The sequence below is a fragment of the Aquila chrysaetos genome (genome assembly GCF_900496995.4).
Source record: "Aquila chrysaetos chrysaetos chromosome W unlocalized genomic scaffold, bAquChr1.4 W_unloc_2, whole genome shotgun sequence".
In the NCBI taxonomy this organism is placed as follows: Eukaryota; Metazoa; Chordata; class Aves; order Accipitriformes; family Accipitridae; genus Aquila; species Aquila chrysaetos.
Window position 1 is genome coordinate 5,710,354 of NW_024470322.1, and position 21,950 is coordinate 5,732,303.

The 21,950-nt window shown below is 37.0% G+C and overlaps 1 protein-coding gene across 12 annotated transcripts in view; it reads left to right on the plus strand.

Annotated features, from left to right (window-relative positions):
* The window catches only part of LOC121232947 (F-BAR domain only protein 2-like), a 114,768-nt gene that overhangs the window by 61,587 nt on the left and 31,231 nt on the right, over positions 1-21,950 (plus strand). For 11 of the 12 annotated variants that reach the window (XR_005931771.1, XM_041121472.1, XM_041121469.1 and 8 more), the window contains 8 exons: positions 883-927; positions 3,345-3,417; positions 10,493-10,517; positions 16,675-16,729; positions 19,729-19,907; positions 20,483-20,497; positions 20,926-20,950; positions 21,785-21,827. Coding sequence is in view for 11 of the 12 variants with exons in the window: in XM_041121472.1 (XP_040977406.1) it covers positions 883-927; positions 3,345-3,417; positions 10,493-10,517; positions 16,675-16,729; positions 19,729-19,907; positions 20,483-20,497; positions 20,926-20,950; positions 21,785-21,827 (460 nt within the window). In the remaining variant the exon portion in view is untranslated. The remainder of the gene's footprint in view (positions 1-882; positions 928-3,344; positions 3,418-10,492; positions 10,518-16,674; positions 16,730-19,728; positions 19,908-20,482; positions 20,498-20,925; positions 20,951-21,784; positions 21,828-21,950) is intronic. The other variant, XM_041121467.1, reaches the window with a different exon arrangement.

Consider the following 21,950-nt stretch of genomic DNA (forward strand, 5'->3'; position numbering starts at 1 on the left):
ACTCCCCCCAGTTTATATACTAGGCATGACGTCATATGGTATGGAATACCCCTTTGGCCACTTTGGGTCAGCTGCCCTGGCTCTGTCCTGTGCCAACTTCTTGTGCCCCTCCAGCCTTCTTGCTGGCTGGGCATGAGCAGCTGAAAAATCCTTGACTTTAGACTAAACATTACTTAGCAACAACTGAAAACATCAGTGTGCTATCAACATTCTTCACATACCTAACTCAAAAACATAGCACTATACCAGCTACTAGGAAGACAATTAACTCTATCCCAGCTGAAACCAGGACAGTCCTGTTTAGTCTTAATGATTTTTTTTAGAAGCTTTTTATCTTCTTTATTACTATGTTTAAGATTCTGCACATCACTTTTAACTGTCCAGGTAATTGGCTATGAAGACGAAACAGAGGAACTAACAATACAGAGTTAGAAAAAGTGTAAATCTCAAAATTAGGACTATAGCTATGCTTTTTTCCTTTTTGATTTTTCTTTACATAGCTCTTGTTCATTAAAAGAAGATAAAATGAAAGCCTTACGCTACATTATAGATGCAATTTTGAGTGAAAAGAAGAAACAAATTTAGAAATGTTTTATGTGGTTGTAATAACATAGGCAATTAAATTGTATTTAGACAATGTGCACTAGTATTTTAATTTTTTAGTATGAAAGAGTAAAAATATTTAATGATTTGCTGTACATGTATGATTTTGCAATCTGACCATTGGCAAAGTAATTGTGGTTTTCAGTTACCACCTAAATTTTTAATTAGATTATTTAGTGTTTTCAGGAAATATTAATAGTTGTTAAAATATCTTAGGGTTTGACCTTCATTTGAGATTAAATTTAACCTAATGTTTATCTTCATTATCATTTCTTTAAGGCCCTATTGAATTTGAAGAATGTAACAAATCCAGTGCAGTTGAAGGTGAGTTGTTGTAGCATAAGTATTTATCTAACAATCCTGTGGATAGGACCTGAAACTGAGAAGGATATTCACATGTGAATTTGTATAACTTTAAAGTATTCCAATAGACCAAAAAGCTGTTTTTCTTTTGAGAAACAAACTTCTATGAAAATGAGACCTACAATACTTTATAAGCCTAATGCATGATGGTCAGAGACTTTTAATGTTACAAATATACTTTGGCTAAGACCCTGTCTTTGCAGACGTTTGGATTTGGTTCGCTTATGACTGTGTAACTTAATTTGCAAGTGTCAAAACATGGCCCAGGCTCTTTCCATTGTTGCCATGTTAGTTATACCAATTCTAATGCAGTGTTATGGTTGCAAAGCCTTCCTTTGTTGGTGTTGCTTATTTTGCTTAGGGGATTGTTTTAAGTGGTTAAGAACTGTTTTATCTGCGTAAGCTATATATTTACTTTTGGGACGGAGTTGACAGTATAGCTATAGCAGCCGACAACTTTTAAGTTGCCAAGATTGCAACTGAGACTTAAAATCTTTTTTGACTGAAGCAGAGAAGATCCATGTTCAGAAACTACTCTCATATTCCATTTGTCATTTTTTGGGGCTGGATAAAGCACAGAAAGGAAATAAATTCCAGACTAGCATTTAAAAATAATTTTGGAGCAATTTCTCTCTCTATTAAGATATGGTTGAGTTTATAGCTACCTAATTTGTGAGAAGTTTTGAGTTATTTCACCCTGAAAATTTCTAAAAGTGAAGAGATTCCTTATGTGCTGTGTAATGTATTTCTGTAAAGGGGAATATAGTGGTTTTTTTAATGATGTGCTCAAATTGTCAGTCGTTAAATTTTGGAAACCAAATTATTTCCACCATTTTGCTCAAAAGCTTGCTGTAGGTAGTATCTTACATCAAAACAAAACTGTAGACTAATTGGATCAGATGCTTGCACTCGGTCATTTTGTTTAAAGTTTGGCAGTCTATTTTGATTCAGTAAAAATTGGGGAGAGAAGCAGACATGACAGTAAGTCTGATGGAATATTTAAATGTATTTTAATTTTAGTACATTAAATGGGTATGAAAGCAAACTTTTTTTCTGTACTAAAACTATATATATCCAGTGCTAAAAACAGGGAAGAAAAGACAGAGAGGAGACATGGTTCCAGACTCAGTGGGAGCCAGCATTAGAGCTGGCTGAAGCACTGGGAAATCGTGAACTCAGCATCAGCTGGGAAGCCAAGAGACATTCTCATTTTTACAGGACGAAGATCCTACTTTTTAGGAGAGACAGGGGCTTGCAGCTACTGGGAACATGCAGGGAAATAAGAACAGGGTGTTGAACTGCAGTAGCTGAGAGAGGCAGGGTTCGGTTTCTGATCCAAGTGTGTTGGCTATTCAGGATTGGCTGGAGCAATAGCTCCTGTTGAGTTTCTGTGAGCAGAGTCCCTTTCCTCAAAACTGGCAGTGCACCCATCTTCTATAAAATAAGTGACAGTCTGGCATACCCAGCTTGGAGAGTTGGATGTACAATACAGATCGGTTTTATAAAGACTTATGTTATTAATGTGTTGCTTAAACCATATTTTAATTTTTTTTTTTGTATGAAGCTGATGTGGTTTAACCTTGGTAGGCAGCTCAGCCCCACACAGCCGCTTGCTCACTCCCCTCACAGTGGGATGGAGAAAGAGAATCAGCAGGGTAAAAGTGAGAAAACTCATGGGCTGAGATAAAGACCGTCTAATAGGTAAAGCAAAAACCACGCACACAAGCAAAGCAAAACAAGGAATTCAATCACTGCTTCCCACCAGCAGGCAGGTGTTCAGCCATCTCCAGGAAAGCAGGGCTCCATCATGTGTAACAGTTACTTGGGAAGACAAACACCAGCACTCCAAATGTCCCCCCTTCCTTCTTCTTCCCCCAGCTTTATATGCTGAGCATGACGTCATATGGTCTGGAATATCCCTTTGGTCAGTTGGGCTCAGCTGTCCCAGCTGTGTCCCCTCCCAACTTCTTGTGCACCCCCAGCCTACTTGCTGGTGGGGTGGGGTGAGAAGCAGAAAAGGCCTTGACTCTGTGTAAGCACTGCTCAGCAGTATCGAAAACATCCCTGCGTTATCAACACTGTTTCCAGCACAAATCCAAAATATAGCCCCATACATACTGGCTACTGTGAAGAAAATTAACTCTATCCCAGCCAAAACCAGCACATTGTGTTACTGAACAACATATTGGAATAATGTTCCCTTAGTTTGTTCTTGTGTTCCCTTAGTTTGGCTCCATACCTACCTCCACTGTTAGATTTTTGTATCACTCATCATGGCAGCATTTAAAAGGTATTGGCATTGGTATGCACCAGTGTTTGACATTGCTAAATATATACTCATCTCTTTGATTTTTAAATGATAAGTGTTTGTTTCATAGGGATAAAACCACGGAAGAGGAAGCCTTTTGGTTTATCAGGAATAATGAAAAAAGAAAAAGATACTGAGTCTGTGTAAGTATATTTCCAGCTTGAAGCCTTGTCTTGTATGAAAACTAGTGAATGTCTGGAGATAAACATTAGCTGATGTTTAACAAAAAAATGGTTTTATAACAGAAGTTCAGAGGAATGCTATGAATATGAAAACATCACAAATATTTAAGTTTTTTGTAACTAAGGATTTAAAGGAAATAATATAAATGTATTCATAGTAGTCTACTCATGTTTCATTCTTTCCTCTGCATAGGTAAGTAGTTCTCCCTTGTTCTACATTTGAACAATGTAGATAATGTGATTCTCATGTGTACTCCTAACGAAATAGTAGCTCTGTATGTGGAAAAAGTACTGTATGTTTGTGTTTGCAGAACTGAAGCTTCATTTATTCTTTTGTTGGAAAAAATTGTGTGTACTGTATAGGACAGAAAAATTTTTGAATTTTTTTTTTTCAATAAATCGTGTGCACATTCATTTCTGAAAGACCATCATTCTAACTCATGATTGATGTCCCAGTGTGGTGGGTTGACCCTGGCTGGATGCCAGGTGCCCACCAAAGCCGCTCTATCACTCCCCCTCCTCAGCTGGACAAGGGAGAGAAAATATAACAAAAGGCTCATGGGTCGAGATAAGGACAGGGAGAGATCACTCAACCAATTACCATCACGGGCAAAACAGACTCGACTTGGGGAAAATTAATTTAATTTATTGCCAATCAAGCCAGAGTAGGGTAATGAGAAATAAAACCAAATCTTAAAACACCTTCCCCCCACCCCTCCCTTCTTCCCGGGCACAGCTTCACTCCCGAATACTCTACCTCCTCCCCCCAGCGGCGCAGGGGAGTGGGGAATGGGGGTTGCGATCAGTTCATCACACATTGTCTCTGCCACTCCTTCCTCTTCAGGGGGAGGACTCCTCACACTCTTCCCCTGCTCCAGCATGGGGTCCCTCCCACGGGAGACAGTCCTCCACAAACTTCAGGCTGCCCAGGGAAGTGGTTGAGTCACCATCCCTGGAGGTATTCAAAAAGCGCGTAGACAAGGCACTTCAGGACATGGTTTAGGGGGCATGGTTGATGGTTGGACTTGATGATCTTAAAGGTCTTTTCCAACCTAAATGATTCTATGATTCTCCAACGTGGGTCCTCCCTACAGGCTGCACTTCTTCACGAACTGCTCCAGCATGGGTCCCTCCCATGGGCTGCAGTCCTTCAGGAGCACACTACTCCAGCGTGGGTCCCCCACGGGGTCACAGGTCCTGCCAGAAAACCTGCTCCAACGTGGGCTTCTCTCCACAGGTCTGCAGGTCCTGCCAGGAGCCTGCTCCAGCGTGGGCTTTCCACGGGGTCACAGCCTCCTTCGGGAACCCACCTGCTCCAGTGTGGGGTCTTCCATGGGCTGCAGGTGGATATCTGCTCCACCATGGACCTCCATGGGCTGCAGGGGGACAGCCTGCCTCACCATGGTCTTCACCACGGGCTGCAGGGGAATCTCTGCTCTGGTGCCTGGAGCACCTCCTCCCCCTCCTTCTTCACTGACCTTGGTGTCTGCAGGGTTGTTTCTCTCACATGTTCTCACTTCTCTCTCCAGCTGCAGTTTCTGTTCCACAGCAACTTTTTTTCCCCTTCTTAAATATGTTATCACAGAAGTGCTACCACTATTGCTGATTGGCTTGGCCTTGGCCAGCAGCGGGTCTGTCTTGCAGCCAGCTGGAACTGGCTCTGTTGGACATAGGGGAAGCTGAGGAAGCCACCCCTGTAGCCCCCCTGCTACCAAAACCTTGCCACGCAAACCCAATACACCCAGCTATACCCTTTGTCATATTGATTGCATGCTCTCTTAGATGGATTGGTAGCATTCTATGTATTAGGAATTATGGTTACTATATTTCAATGTATTTTCTTCATAATTTCTAGATGTGTTTTCTCAGTAGAAGTATTTGATTTAACAGAAAATAGCTTTCGATTTAACAGAAACTTAGCAATATAATAATATTATCAGTGGCAATATCTGTATACATTCTTTTTTAAATTAAGGTTTTTTTTAACCAGCCTTGGTTTTTTAATACAGTGCTGAAAAATTATTGACCTAAGAACTGCAGATGCTAATTATTTGCACATGCAAAGTGCCTTATAGCTATTTTTCTTTTGGTGTTTGATTTTAATAGTGATATGCTTCTAAACAATGCTTTTCCTTCTCTCTGTCATGATGCCATTAGGGCTCCAAGGTGTTATTTTTTTTAAGTCATTCCTCTCTATTTCTGTTCTTTCTTTGATTTAATCTTTCTGCCACCTTCTCTTCTGTACTTTATTATGCTGAAGTAAATGGTGAGAGAAATTTTGTATATAGTGTGATATTGGTGAGCAGTAATCTGAGAATACTATCTGTTACAAAGAATTATTTTTTCTCATGATGATTTAGTTTAAAATATTTAAATTAAATTGTTATAAATATTTGATGATGTTAGTATTTTAAATAGTTTTAGTACCCTTTTAAAAAGTAATCCATTCTCTTTGGAAAGTTATTTACTACACTTTTTTTTGTGATGCAAAACTTGTATCAAATAGCTGCAAAACAGTATGTTCAATCATTTGCCTTTTGTGTCTTGCCTTTACTTAATTGCAAAGTAGTGATATTGATAGTATTGAGTACTGTTGTATGATTGAGTTCTGTAGCTGTCAGCTTTTCTTGTCCAACAAAAAAATTATTTTGCCACCACATGGGCTATTACTGAAGCTAATCTCATGTCATGTTATTAGCCTGCTTGCAAACCAGACATCTCCTTCCATCCATTCTTTGGCAGATGATGAAATGTAATCTGGCCACAGCAAAGATTCGGGGCTCTTAATAGTAGTTTTCTGGAGACAGTAAAGGCCAGGAAGCTCCAAATTAACTCTTCCCAGGTGTATCACTCAATGTATCCCTACTGAGAGATCATGTTTTTCCTTGACCTGTAACAGAGAAAATTTTCTCAGGCACTGAGGGCTGAAAACTGGCTTCTATACTATGTGAATCACTTTGTACCTTTGTATGCTTGTCCATTGGATCTGAATACTTTTCTAAATGCTGTCTTTTCCGAAAGACATTTTTTTTTTAACGTTGAAAGATAATATGGATGTCTCTTTCTAGAAGAAATTTTGTTTTTCATGGCACAATGTCATCATCAGAAAATATAAATCAGTGTAGCCACTCTGAAATGGGAAAATAATTTGACTTGCTTTCAACAAGTTGGACTGAAACTTGATTTATATTATATTATTTGTTTCTATATTTATACACTGCGGGAGCATAATCATGGACTCAACGACAGATCAATATGATCATAGTTGAAGACCCTTTACTAGAACATCAGACATCATTTTATACATTGGTTACATCCGTACATGCGTTTAGCTATTTTACTATTGGTTATACACATTATTCACGCACTGTCCACGCGCCTAGTTACACTTCATGATTGGTTATATCAACACTGTACACGCGCATAAACATAAGACATAATTGGTTATACTAACTAAAACATGCGAAACTTGTCTCAATCTAATTGGTCAAGATAAACTGTCGAATTGAGGTTCTTTGTGCCAAGTTCCCTTTATCGTGGAATGCGCACCTGTGTTTTTCTAATTGCTATCTTTCTTATTTTTGTCTTCTTGTTTATTCCGTTCAAGGCCTTCTAAAGGCATCTGGAATGCTCTTGCGACTGTTAGCTAAATATGTTCCCACAATACACAATGCAAAAATGAATAGATGCTGAGGTCAGAAAGAATGAAGTATGACTGCATGATATTGACCTCCTATGTAACACATGCCATAGGCTTTTACAGAGATTCTTGCATTAATCCATTACTTCTAAATTAACTAGAACATCACATTTTAATGTAGGGCTTTCAAATAATAGAGTATCCATTATGTGCTGTTATGGGTTTGTGTAGCGCGGGTTTTTTTTGGTAGCGGGGGAGGGGGCTGCAGGGGTGGCTCCTGTGAGAAGCTGCTAGAAGCTTCCCCGGCTCCAAGTCGGACCCGCCTCTGGCCCAGGCCGACCCAATCAGTGACGGCGGTAGCGCCTCTGGGAGAACAGATTTAAAAAGGGGAGCCTGCTGTCGGTAGAGGGATTGGAATGTGAGAGGAACACCTATGCAGATACCCAGGTCAGTGAAGAAGGAGGGGGAGGAGGGGTGCCGGAGGAGGTTGATGCCCCTGCAGTCCGTGGTGAGACGGCAGGCTGTCCCCCTGCAGCCCATGGAGGTGAATGGTGGAGCGGAGGCCCCCCAAGATGGCCGTGACTCTATGGGAAAGCCTGCGCTGGAGCAGTTTGTGACTGAAGATCGGCCCGCGGAAAGGACCCACGCCAGGGAAGTTCGGGAAGAACTGGAGCCCGCAGAAAGGGCCCATGGCAGGGAAGTTTGTGAGGAACTGCAGCTCGCAGAAAGGACTCACGTTGGAGGCATTTGTGAGGAACTGCAGCCCGCAGAAAGGACTCACGTTGGAGGCATTTGTGAGGAACTGCAGCCCGCAGAAAGGACTCACGTTGGAGGCATTTGTGAAGGACTGTCTCCCATGGGAAGGACCCCACGGTGGAGCAGGGGACGAGTGAGGAGTCCTCCCCCTGGGGAGGAAGGAGCGGCAGAGACAATGTGTGGGGAGCTGACCCCAACCCCCATCCCCTGTTCCCCTGCGCCGCCGGGGGGAGGAGGTAGAGAGAACCGGGAGTGGAGTTGAGGCGGGAAGGAGGGAGGGGTGGGGGGGGAAGGTGTTCTAAGGTTTGGTTTAACTTCTCAGTATCCTTGTTTTGATTTGATTTGTAGTAAATTAAATTGATTTTGTTTCTTCCCCAAGTTGAGCTTGTCTTTTGCCCGTGACCATAAGTGGTGAGTGATCCCTCCCAGTCCTTGTCTCGACCCACGAGCCTGCCTTTATATTTTCTCCTCATCCCACCGTGGCCGGGGTGTGGGGGGAGAGTGAGTGAGTGAGCAAGCGGCTGCGTGGTGCTTTGTTACCGGCTGGGCTGAAACCACGACATGTGCTGAAGTTAAATATTATAATAGTTATTTATGACCTCTTTAAAAATTTTATTGCTAGTCTAAATTTTGTCTGATGTCATCCTCAGCTGATGATCTTGTTATAGGCTGTACATGATAGAACTCTGTATCATCAGAAACTTCTCTGCACATAAAGGTCAAGTCCTTTCTTAATCTCCTGTTAAATTAAACTGTAAGTTTGTGTAGGGCAGGCTTTCCACACCTAGAAAAACTCATGTTTTGTAGGCTTTTCAGTTTATTACAGGTTTTTAAGGTGTTGACATCTAAACTGGATATTGTGTCTAGTAATGGTTTTACAATGGGAAATACCATACACAATGTATTCTATTACATATTGCTCTACAGGTTCAGTCAAGGATTTCACTTCTTTTTTCTAATCACTGCTTTGCATGATTTGGTTGTCTTAGTTTTTAGCTACAATCCTTAAATTCCCTTACAGAGTCCCTATTTACTGAAATATGTTACCTTATAGTAGAAGCATGACCTAATTCTTTAATCTTAAAAGAAAGATTATGCATCTAGCAATGTAAAAGCGCATCCATCTAAAACCTGATGTCCTCATTTTCCACTTCACCAGCATTGCAGACTATTGAGTTTTGCTTTGTATCTTGAGAATGGATCCTGTGAGGTGCTGTCAATCCTCTGAATGATACTAGATTTGCCATTACTTTTTGAGATCTATTAGCTCGCTGATTTTGAAAATCTTCATTATGAGCCGAATTGCTTTCATTGTAGTTTGCCTCGCATCTTTCACATTTCTTAACTTTTATGGATTTTAGGCTATCTTGTTTGAGTACAGATGCTTTGTAAAAGCATACGTCATAACATCTGTTTGTTATACCTTTTGAGAGAGATCTAATACGTTGTCTCTTTGTTCTGTAAAATATCTTTTAAAATAGCTGTTTCTATTGCTGTGAATTCAGCTTAGCCAGCAGAGGGAGATAAAACATAAGTCAATTAGAAACTTGGTCACGTGTTTTCTTGTGTGAGGCCTTTCAGAGGAGATCGGATCCTTCATCTCACTGTCAATTTCTTAATAGCCTGTACTGAATTCTGTATTAATGCTTCCATGTTAGCAAGTTTTCATATTTGTTTTTAAAGACACTGTAGTCTTTACATTTAACTTATTTAGCCTTTCAGAAAAGATGATTTAGTTTGCTACAAATTTGATTTTTTTTTTTTCCTCTTTAATAAGTACAGATGTTTAGATGTTTAAGATGTTCAGTTTGACTATATAAAAAACACTGTTGTTCAGTTACACTGGCACTTATGGCTTTATTTGTCAGGGTGCAGATTAGAGAGGACCTGTATGCTACTCAAGTATTTCCACATACTGTAAATGTAATTGCTTCAGCTTTTTGCATACATCAGTGAGAGAGATTCAGCGTCATTAATTTTTTAAAATATTACTGCTTAAATTCAAGTTATAGCAGAAAAATATAACACTTGTGAATAATGTGCTTGTAATCACTGCCTTTCTGCTGACAACTTTTTTTTTTTTAAAAAAGGTGTTTCTTAAGAGGGTATTCTATTATTTTTTCCAGCATCTTCTGGTGCTTGACAAACTAAGAATGAAATTCTGAAAGAGAAGCTCTCAATTCCTTTAAGAATAGTCTTAATTGCTTTAAGAACTGGTTATTGTCCAAGATGTTTTGCAATTGCATGTGGACTATTTCATTAGGATTGGTGACTTTTATTTATTATGCACATCATCCATAGAGACCTGACTCTTAAAGTATATTCATCCAAAATACAGTGTGATACTCTGGACTTCCCTTGATTTCCCCCCCCCCCCATGTGAGTTTGGTTTTTTAGCATTTACTATGAATTTTTCTTCTGCAGTGTTTTTAGCATAAACTTTCAGTTTCTTTTATTTAAATCTCATTCAGTTGAATGTGGATTATTTATAACAAATTTTAACAGAGTTTGAAAAGCAAATGGGTCAAATGCAGTGTTTCAAATTAATTGAAAATATTAAAGGAAGTACCAATAAAAGTATGAATAAAATCATTTGTGCATTTTATAATTATATATTTTCTTTCTTTCCCTTTTTTATAGGGAGTGTCCAGATACAGACTCAGTTGTAAGTAGACTTATTTCCAACACAAATGCATATGCTAACATTGTCAAACACTATAAGTCAACTTTAATCAGATTGTATACAGTACCTGCAATGTATTATTTATGTGATAGAGGATTTAATGTTTTGATAACGTAGTTGAAGTGTTAATTTTGCTCAGAACATAATCTTTAGCAGTATATACAAATATGCATCAGTAATACATTTATATTTCCTAACAATCTTAGGTTTTAAACAAGGTGTGTTTTACTGCAATTATTTGCTACTTTGTTTTGCAAGTTAATAGTTTAAATTGCTTGACTAATAGATTCTAAATAAGAAAAACGTTCAGAGGACCCAACTTTGCATCATCGTGTTTCTCTGCTTACTACTGTCTCTTTGGAGAACCCTTTTAATAATAATGGGGTTCTGCATGATCGCTGGCAACAGTGTGTAGGAATATAGTTTTTTAAATATGGCTTTAAATGCAGTATCTCAACGCACGTTATTTGTGGTCTATTTTTCATTGCTCTGTTTGATCTGTGATACGTCTTACAATTTTATTAAATTCAAATAAGTGACAGTTGCAAATGAAATTGGTATGTTAATGCTTTTTTTTATTTCCTTAATTGAGCATTTTCTTTTTATTTAAACATGTATGTTGTCTTGAATTATATGTAACAGAGATTGCAGCTCCCTATAGCTATAGTAGGAATAATTTAAAGAATTATTTAAGTGACTTTTCTGTAGACTGGTTTGTTTTTCAGTTCATTTATTTAGATGGCAATTATATTAAACAATTTAAGTTTCTAAGCTCACCTGTTTTGTGGATTTTCTTCTTTGCATTAAATATCTGGGAGTTTTTGTACCTAATATTAAAACTTATTTTGAGAAACTTGGTTTAAAAAAAAAATCTAGTAGAACCATTCTCCTAAATAAGGAAAACTAAGTTTTGCCACATAATAGAACCATATGTGCATGAACAGTCTTATAAGCATCATTTGAGACAGTTATTTTATCCTGTACAAAGTCATCTTGATTTAGAGCATATTTCTTGGGTATGTTTAAAGTAAAGTAACTTTAGAATCATCCCTATAACTCAGGTTTTTCATGGAAATAATGTCTTTTGACTGTTCAGGTTGAGTCATTGGAGTGAAACACAACTGGGTTTGAGGTTTGATGCGCAGTGTTTATTTTCTTCCTTGCTTATTTTGGTCTCTTCATCTTAAAAAAAAAAAAAAAAAAAAAAAAAAAAAAAAAAAAAAAAAAAAAACAAAAAAACCCCAAAAACAAACCAACAAAAAAACCCCTAATTCAATAAGTTCAACTGTAAATGTCTGACATTCTTTCTGGCTGCATGAGGCACACCATATGATCATTTAATTGTTCTGTCTCGATGTAATTTATATATGGGTAAAAACAACAGACCTAACTTTCATAGTGTCTAACAACAAAACTGATACTTTTTTGCATTCTCTTTTTTATGCCCAACATTTTATGAATGCATTTGGAATTTAAAATGTGGTCTATCATTTTTTTTTCTGCTTTTCACAAGCAACAGTATTATTCCAAATGGTAGAATGCTTTAATAGCAGAAGCTATTACTGTCCTTCTCATGAAAAATGATGCAGCATACCATAGATGGGATTAATTTCATCCCTTACAAACAAGCACCCCAGAGTGCTTTTACATTTTAAGGCTGGCATCCTCTTCTAGAAGGTCCCACTTCAAATGTTTTTCATTTTTTTCTTGTCTTTTACTTTAAGATTTCCTTTCTTTTTAATTTTTCAAACTTGATCTAAATAGTTATAACCATCTATATTGTTATCTCTATGAGGATTTGTTTTGTATGCATCTTTGCAATAAACTACACATTTCAAGAAATTGAACTCTGAAAAGTATTATTGCAAAAAGAAAATAAAATTTAAAGCAAATGTCATTTTTGTTTGATTGCTAGAAAATATGGAGGACTAGCCCTCAGAAAATTCAACTTATTTAAGGTGTCCCAATTATGACTTTGGTCAGCTTTGGTCACTCACAGAAAAACTCTGTGTCTGGCTTTTATATTACTAAATTGATCTTTTTTTAAAAATGTGCCTTTTGTTTATTTGTCGAGATTTTTAATTGTTGTTCTCTCGTGTGAAAGGAATGCAAGAGAAAACTACTCTACAATTATTTATAGCTATAAGCACTGAGGTAAATATATTGAAATTTTAGAAATTAAGGATTTGGTAAGAACTGAATTCAATACTTTATCTACCCAGTTCTATGTGATATTGTGGATCTTTCAACATACAGTATGTAGCCAATACCATTAGGGCCTTCTCACTAGTCCAAAATGTATAATGCAGTGTGTTCTAACTTGTATTCTCTGTTTTCAGAAAACAAAGCAGTGAGATGGTCCTAAGAAATGTCTTTTGTACCAAAATGGAAGTTCTTAAATTTATCTTTGGCAAGCTATCTGCTTATGCTCATCCTTTTTTGTAGCCACTAGATCATATATATTGGGAAATATAGTTTTAATGCATATGAATAAATTGCTATTCTGTCAAGAATTTTTTGTAACTGCTATAAGGGATTTTTATGTGATCATGAGTAGGAAGGCAGCTGTGAACTGAGAACTGGTATTTGTTAAAAAGGTCAACTGCTTCAATAAGCAGTCTCTGTTTAAATATAGGTTTCAGTATGTCATGAGATTCAAAATTTCTGTGCTGTTATATGTCTATCTACACATGTAACTTCCACTAAGTTAAGCCTTGATAATTAAGAAAAATGAAGTTAACTGTGTGTACGCTACTAGAAAGAGATAGCAACTGAAGTTTGGCTCTGTGTGCGTTTATTACCTAGCAAGTTGCTCTATGGGCAGAACCAATTGTCTTGTTTCCCATGGGTTTGCCATGTCTCTAGGAATGGTCTATAGGAAGATACAAGCTCTAGTAGAAACTTTTCTTCTGGGGAAGCATTTACAAGGTTCCACTTGTGTCCAGTAAGATCTGAGTTTAGATTGCAGCCCTTCCCTTGGCTGGGATACTTGCTGATCTCTCTTCTACTTGACTACCTATTTTCATGAAGACTATAGTAATGTTATTATCTTTAAGTCCTCTGTTCTGTCTGTCAAATCCATTTGAAATTGTCCAGAAAGTTCAAAAGTAATGAAGAAGGGAGCCACAGATGCACAGAAAATAATGCTGAACTTTTTTTCATGGAAAACTGGAATGCAAACAAATATATTGAGGCATCCAAAACTTTTCATTAACCTCTTTACATACAAGTGTAGCATAATTAAGGTTATATAGAATTATACACCATTTTTATTGCTAGGGACTGATTGAATTTGGAACTTTCAAACTCTAATTTGTGGAACACAAGTGTAACATTTAGTGAAATTAAATAATTTTTTTTATTTGCATTTTGTAATGTTTGGTTCTGACATATTTTGAATAGCTGCCGTTGATACAGGGTATGAGGCTTTGTAGTCACAATACACAACAGGAGCACTTTGAATACCTGATTTCCTTTCTGCATCTCTGGCAATGGAAGAAAGTGACTGGCTGCTCTTTGTTTTTGTGTCTTTTGGGTTAATAGGCACCCTAAGGAGAGGAAACTGAGAATATGTTATACCTCTGTCTTAACCTAAGGATATACTTCAGTCAAATTTACATCTCAAATATGTTGAAGGCAGAGAGGCTTTTTTTTTTTCTCCTGTTCAGGTTATGAGTTTCAACTGCTTACTTTGAGTTTGCTTTGGTCCTTGTCTGGACATACAGGAAGTCAGTCCAGTTCAATAAAATGGTAGAAAGTGCATCTGGCAAAAAAAGAAGCAATGAGCTGTTCAGCTTAGCAGTATCTTGAAGCATACTCTGAGGAAAACTTGATAAGGAGCTCTCATAACCACTGTAGATATCCTAGGAGAAGATAAAATGGGCAGAAATCAAACTGAAGTGCAGTTAAGGTTCTTTGCTTCTTGACCTGTTGACCAACCCGTGAGCACTGCTAACATTGCTGAGGAAGGGCCAAATGAAGTAGCTAGACTGCAGTATGCTCCACATGTTCCTCTCTTGTCCTTTGTACATACCTCAGAGGAACCAATGACATGGCTATCGTGTGGCTTCTTCCATTGCTTTTTGGATGCCAGATGGGACAGAGCAAGGAAACTGAGTCAAAGTATTGACTGAAACTCTAAAAATAAGTTTTAGGAATAGAATGCTCAGTCCTCATGCTTTTTGTATAGGCAGTTTTACTTTGTTATTTATTATGTCCTTATGTTTTATTTCTTTAAAAAATTATTCACCCCAGAAAATTTGTAGAACATACTAATGCAAAGCAGAATTATAAACCCTATATTTTTAGTGTATATTTAAAAATATATAATACCTTAATCAATAATGTGTTGTATTACATCTGCAAGCACAGGGAAAACTCTGTGTTTTTTTATCATTATATGTTTAATTGCTTGATAGAACCTTTGAGAATGTGAAACCTTCTTCCAAGGAAGTCTACCTTTCCAGTGACTTCCAGAGAGTTCAAGTTGCATCCATATTGAGCTCATTTTTACTGCAAATACTACAAATAACATGTTTGGGTAGGGGGCTAGACCTTCATCCCCCATCATATTAATAACTACTTCTTATAGAAACCCAAAATTTGCAAAGATCATCTTCTGTGTTGAAGTTCAAAAATGACATGTGTATACAGGAAGGTTGTGGGTTTTTCCTCCGTTCAGTGTGGTAGGCAAATCAGGTCTTGTCTGCATTGTGTGCCTGGTACTTAAAAGATGCACTGTGATCCACCACATAACATATAGTTCTGTCTTTGTAGGAGTGTGGAGAAGGGAGTAAGAATTAGTCAAGTAAATGTAAATGCCTTCATTAACATAAGATTTATGATTATGTATCTCACCTGAAGGGCTGTGTCTTCTACTGCTGTTACAAATTGTAGATTACTAAATAAAATTCTGATGTTTCAGAAAGCAGAACTGTCCAACTGTTCAAAATATTTAAAACAATATTTTGAAATTATTACTAAACTTGTAAGTAAGATTTTGAGGTACCATTTTGCTTGTATGTGATGCAATTTGTCTTTGTCAATACAAAGGTACATTAAGTATCTCTTCTACTCTGGCATTTTTATAAGAAATTTATAACTGGTGAAATTTAGAAGACATCTGGGTTGTGGTTTTTTGTAATAAACTTACTGTAGCATCTCAGCAGTTCACATAGACTAACTATGCATGCAATGTCATGAGCGGGCTTTTCTTTTTCTGCTTTGAATGGGGAAAGTATCTGTGTATCTAAGTCTATCCTTTTATATATAATATAAATGAGTGTGGTTTTCTGCACATTTTAAAAATTTAGATGATCACATTAGAGACTTGTTTCTCTCTGTTCCAAAGCATTTTTATGAAGCTAAGCACTTAGTTAAGAGTTCTAAATTATTTTAAACATAATTCTGTTCAATTAATATTTAATTGCCTGCAAGAACTGAAAAACTGAACTAGTTTGAAGTTCCCAGATGCTTATTAGCTTTAAAAATCCAGGACAGTGCTGGAGATTCATAAATGAAAACTTTGGAACCTGATTTTGAGCACTTGTATTTTAAGTTTCATCCATGTGTTTTAATTAACGGGGATATTATTTGCTAAAGCAACAGTACAGGCTTGCTGTCTTTTCAAGGGGGAGAGAGGAAGTTGCAACCTGTATAACCTGGAATGCTTTTACTCGCATATTGAAGTACTGACTAGTATTTAGGAAAGGTTATGCTCCTGCACCATCAGAGCCTCCAGTGGCTTAGCTGAAAGAATTAGAAATAGAAATTGGGAAAATATTTGGGGCTGAGAGGATTGTAGGCTTATTTAACACTCAGTAGTAAAGTTAAAATGCTTCTGTTGGTTTCTGACCTTTTTGATAGAATACCAGTAAAAGCAGATGCATTAAAACTTGCCGGTTTTCACATGAAATTTGGAGGTTGTTTTGTTGCATTGTGTTCCTGAGGTATCTTATCTGTCATGCTACTTCTGAACTATAGAGCATAACTTAACTGTAATAATTAATAATGAATAACAATGACTTTCATGAGGTGGTGTAATCAAATTTTAATTTGTCAATGATATAAAATTCAGTCTCATGTAAGAACATATTTTTTAGTTACTTGTCAATACCATAATTTTTGTTGTTTTTCTTAGAACTTTCCTGATGTAGATGATGAAGGATACAGCATTAAACCAGAAGCATCACAGGATATCCTTTTTGCTATTATTGTGCCAAGTTATTTCCTGTTATTGCAGTTATTTGGGGAGGGGAAGTACTCATTAAAGTGTTAAGTCAAGGAAGATGAATGACATCATGCTTATGTTGCAACCTTGTAGTCTTATGTTCATAGCTTCTGCAAAATGCACAAAAATTTGTCTAGTGTAGATTTTGTGTGTATGTAAATGTTAAAGGTTAGATCAGATGTCTTAGGAACTTTAAGAAGATGGCTTTTTGTCTGACAGTAAAAAAAAAAAGTATCATGCTGTTTCTAATTGGTTCTTCTAGCTTTTATTCTATTTTTAATGATGGTTTAGATATGCAGAATAGACTTTTGTTGTTAGTCATTTTTATGGATTTCATTATTTTCTCTGCTCTTCCTTTTTCTTTCAAGATTCTTGTCCTCTTTTTTTTTTTTTCCATCAGAAAAAGAGGGGGAAGCTCTACTTAAGAGTTGGGAATAATTGCTGTAGATCTAAGCAAACCTAATATGTTAGCAAGATAGCTAATTTTTGGAAATGTATTCATTGATTTTTCAGGGGACTGCAGATAAAATAAAAGGTAAACTTACACTTTGCAATTACTTTAAATTGTGAAAACTTTTAACCAGTTGAGAGCACATTAAAGTGGGCCAGTCTGTCATCATAGCTTCTCTGTTCTCATCAACTTGGCTGAATATGCCTCTGTTGCCCCCAGTGAAGGTTCCTGTACTGATAAAAATAGTTCATGTTATCTCTTATTTACATAATTGGTATAAAAGCAAAAGACTATTATCCAGTTCTGGGGGGGGGGGGTGCATTATTTCATGTTTTGCATATTTTTATGAAATGGAGGCAGGAGTGAATAATATTCATGCTTTGTAAATGATTCACCTGGGTGTCCTTTTCTCCATTATCCTTTTTGTTGTGAAGCAATGGAAAAGGCCTGTCCTGGTTTCAGCTGGGATAGAGTTAATTGTCTTCCTAGTAGCTGGTATAGTGTTATGGTTTGGATCCAGTATGAGAAGAATGTTGATCACACACTGATGTTTTCAGTTGTTGCTAAGTAGTGTTTAGACTAAAGTCAAGGATTTCTCAGCCTCTCATGCCCAGCCAGCAAGAAGGCTGGAGGGGCACAAGAAGTTGGCACAGGACAGAGCCAGGGCAGCTGACCCAAAGAGGCCAAAGGGGTATTCCATACCATGTGATGTCATGTCTAGTATATAAACTGGGGGGAGTTGGCCTGGGAGGGATCGCTGCTCAGGGACTAACTGGGTGTCGGTTGGCAGGTGGTGAGCAATTGCATTGTGCATCACTTGTATATTCCAATCCTTTTACTATTATTGTAATATTATTATTACTATCATTATTAGTTTCTTCTTTTTTTTTTTCTATTAAACCGTTCTTATCTCAACCCACGAGTTTTACTTCTTTTCCCAATTTTCTCCCCCATCCCACTGGGTGGGGGGGAGTGAGTGAGCACCTGTATGGTGCTTAGTTGCTGGCTTGGGTTAAACCATGATAAGGCCATACATCCAGTGAAAAAGCTCAATGGTTTGCAATTCTGGTCAGCCAGGTAGTACTTCAGCTTCTGAAAACCTTGAACAGGTTCACAGTCATCAGTTCCCTTCCTCTTTTCCTCCCTTAGCCTCCAAGAGTGGATATTTATTCTGTTGATGGGAACTCTTGAGATGATTTGTTGGAGGGCATTATTTTACCATAATGGCAGTCAGCCTTAATAAGGCCAGTCTTAAGTGTTGGAAAAACACTCATCCTAAAAATTACTGACTGACCTTTCAGTTCATAGCATTCAGGTCTAAACTGATTTTTGTCAGTAACCATTTAATACACCTAATACCTTAGTGGCTGACTCATGCCACTTTACAAGAGCCACCTGATTCTTAGGAAATGAATCTTGAAACTTGGTGATAACTTTCAAGGCAAGAAATCTTGGTGAAATGGAAAATTACTTCTCTTTTAAAATTTTCTTTTCTGGATGTGATCCATTTTGGGGGACAGATAGCCTGTAAGATGAAGATGTTTGTCTTTTTCCTCACCATGTCTCGGGGTTTCTTTCAGTTGATTTGCATTTGCAATGTCTTTAGGGTTTTAATCTTTGTCAGGGAATAGTTTGAAGAGATTCCATTCAAATGGCTGGCATATTTTCAAGTGAAAATAACAGAAGTGAGGTATAGAATATGTATGCTCCCCCTAGGTGGCCAGACACTTTTATGTTTCAGTAGAGGAAAATTTTCAACTTTTTTCTTGTCAAAACAACTGCATCTTTTAAGACTTAGCATAGGTTTTCAGAGCTTTTTTTGAGTGCAGTTCCTGTGCATATAAAGAACCACAGCTAAATTCATCTGTAATTTTGCTTATTTTGAAGGCTGAATTGTCATTGTGATTTCTTTTTAGCCAAGGATGACAGTGCTTTAAGTGGCTGATGGTGTTTAGTTTACTGTGCAGCCTTCTGTGTAACTGGTGTTGAAAAGTTTTCAGTGCCTCTGCAAAAAGGGCAAGTCACGGTGGCTGCTGCTCCCTCTGCTGTTATGCTTGGTACAGGTACCATGGGTATTTCATTGCTAATTAAAAAGGCTAGGCCTCACTTGGTTTAAAAGTATTTCTACAATGCATACATTTTTCATATGTGCATTAGAATCCTTTGTGGAGTCTTACAAATCATAACTTTAACATACAGAAGTGTTGCTACTGTAGAATCTTTCATTTATCCTGATGCTTTCAAATGTGCAGTTGTTCAGTTATATGACATCGTGCCTTTTTCACAACAGAATACCATTATGAAGATGAATGGAATATAAAAACTAAATTTTAACTCTGAGTTGTGAATTTTGGACAGCAGATATAATTGAAGTGTCTGTATAAGTGCACAAAGAGTTTAGGCAGCATTGTTTATCTGTGGTGTTTACTTAATCTGTTTCATAATTACTCTCTACAAAATGCTCATATTAAATGGATGAATTTTGAAGTATTTCCACCTTAACTGAGAAAAACATACCAAAGAGAACCAATTCTATTCATTCAGTGATTCTGACTCCGAAGATGATGAACCCAGGAGGTTCCATGTAGAAATAAAACCTGTCCAGTCAAATAATAGCTCTCAATATACCATGCCTTCCTTGGATGAATTAAAAGTATCTATAGGGAACATTGCTCTTTCTCCAGCAATATCTGTAAGTAATTTTGTTCCTTGCATTTTTAATGAGTAGAGAAGAAAAGTGTTAAGGAATCTTTAGTGTTAACATATATTTTACTGTTCAGAATTTATTCTAGGTTCGAGTTCAATGATTCTTTTTTTCTTGTGCACTAGGTCATCTTTGATACACTTTATTGCAATGTAATGTTAAGTAATTCTCCCTTCTCAGATTTTTATCTTTTCTCTGAGTCTTGGGAGTGCTTAGTCCTTGTCTTTCTGCTGTTGCCACCACAAGACATTTTAATGCATATGGAGTTAGCTGAGCATGGCTTTTAACATAGTTTACTAATTCATATTCAATAATATACAAACCTTTAAAACAGATCATATAATGTGGATGCGTATAACTCTTACAGTGCAGCTTTATTGTATGTATTCTGCCAAACCACAGAATGATCCTTTGTAATATCATCCCACAGTATAAATTAATAGTATTAAAGTATGCTAGTTACAGTATTCAGATCAGAATATAGATGGCTCTGATTTTAAGGAAATTATTATGCATGTTAAAATCTTAATGATAATTTTTTTCTCCCCCCCACGTTTTGAAAGCAGAAACACAGTTCTGTAAGTACAGAATGGCTTTTTATTCATGGTTTTTAGATTAAAACCAAGTAAGTGTAGTATGTGAGAAAGTTATTGGGAAAACCTTAGGAATGTTTCTGTTCTTATCTGTCAGGTATGCAATGTGATATAAAAGCTGTTTTAATTTTACTGGCCTGGCCTGTCAAGGAATTTAGTCATACTGTTGCCTTTGTCAGTTCTGCAGTCTTCATTCCTGCCTCTTCTTACTGGTGTGGCGGGCATGCACTAGTTGCTCTGTCCTGGCTCATGTTCTGGTCTTCTGCAAGCTCCAGAATGTTCTGCCTGGCATTGAAAGCAAAATATTGCATGGAAAGTTGAGTGGAAATAAGAACCCTGGGACTATTAAGTGTTTTATTTGACAGTTGGTAAAAGAATTTATTCTTATGGGTTTGGGTTTTTTTCTGTTTCAGGCACAAATGAATCGAAATTCATCCAGTAAGTGTGAATATTTAACATTTAGTCTATTTATGTTAGGTTTTTAACATAGCATGAAAATATTTTTTTTTATTGTTGAAGAAATAAACTTATTAAGTATTCGTATTTTAAGTAGAAAAAATATTTCTCTTGTCAGTTCTAGGTACCTTTATGATATTTGCCTTTGAACTACTCACAGTAAATTCAAAGGGCAAAATTAAGTTATTTGGTCAAAATTTCAAAGCAGCTAGCAGAAGCCACCCAGACCTCTTCTTTTTCTGTATACTTAGCTGTTCCCTGTTCCGGGAAACAGATGAGGCTGGCTGTGACAGTGATGAGGAACAAGTCCAAGAGCCAAAGGTGGGGGGAGGGGGGGAGGGAAATCCCATGGAAATGACTCTTGTGTAAGTTCTTAAAAACCCTTCCACCTGCTCAAGTTGAGTATCATCCACAAAACAGCAAAGCACTCTCTCTGTTTTATAGTCAAAAACACAAAACGTGGCCATGGAGATAGAGGATTGAGCATTAGTCTCTATCCTTTAGGGTTTTTCTCAGTGGGAAACCAAGCCAGGTTTCCTGAAGAATAATATTGATGTAAACAGTATAATTTAAGGAAGAAATTTCAGGTGACCAACACTTTCTCCTGAAACGCATTGCTCTGTTTAGTCCTCTCCTTCTAGAAGGTATTTCAGGAGTATCTGAATTTAGATTATCAGAGATAATGCATTTTCTCTTTTCTGTCTTAATAATTCATAATTAGTTTTGAACTGTAACTATTAACATTTACTATCTTTTTATAATGAAGCTGAAAGGTTTTTATTTTAGAGTGGTGATAATACTGTGTCTTTTGCTTAGGCGAAGAGTTAACAAAATCAAAGCTTTCTACTCCAGCTAATGAGTAAGTTCAACTTTTAAAATTATATCAAGTGTAGTTTTGGGGGAATTTGGTCTTATTTTGACCAATAAGACTCCAAGGCTCATTGGAAATATCAGTTGACTGTTATTTTAAGTCGGGCATCTA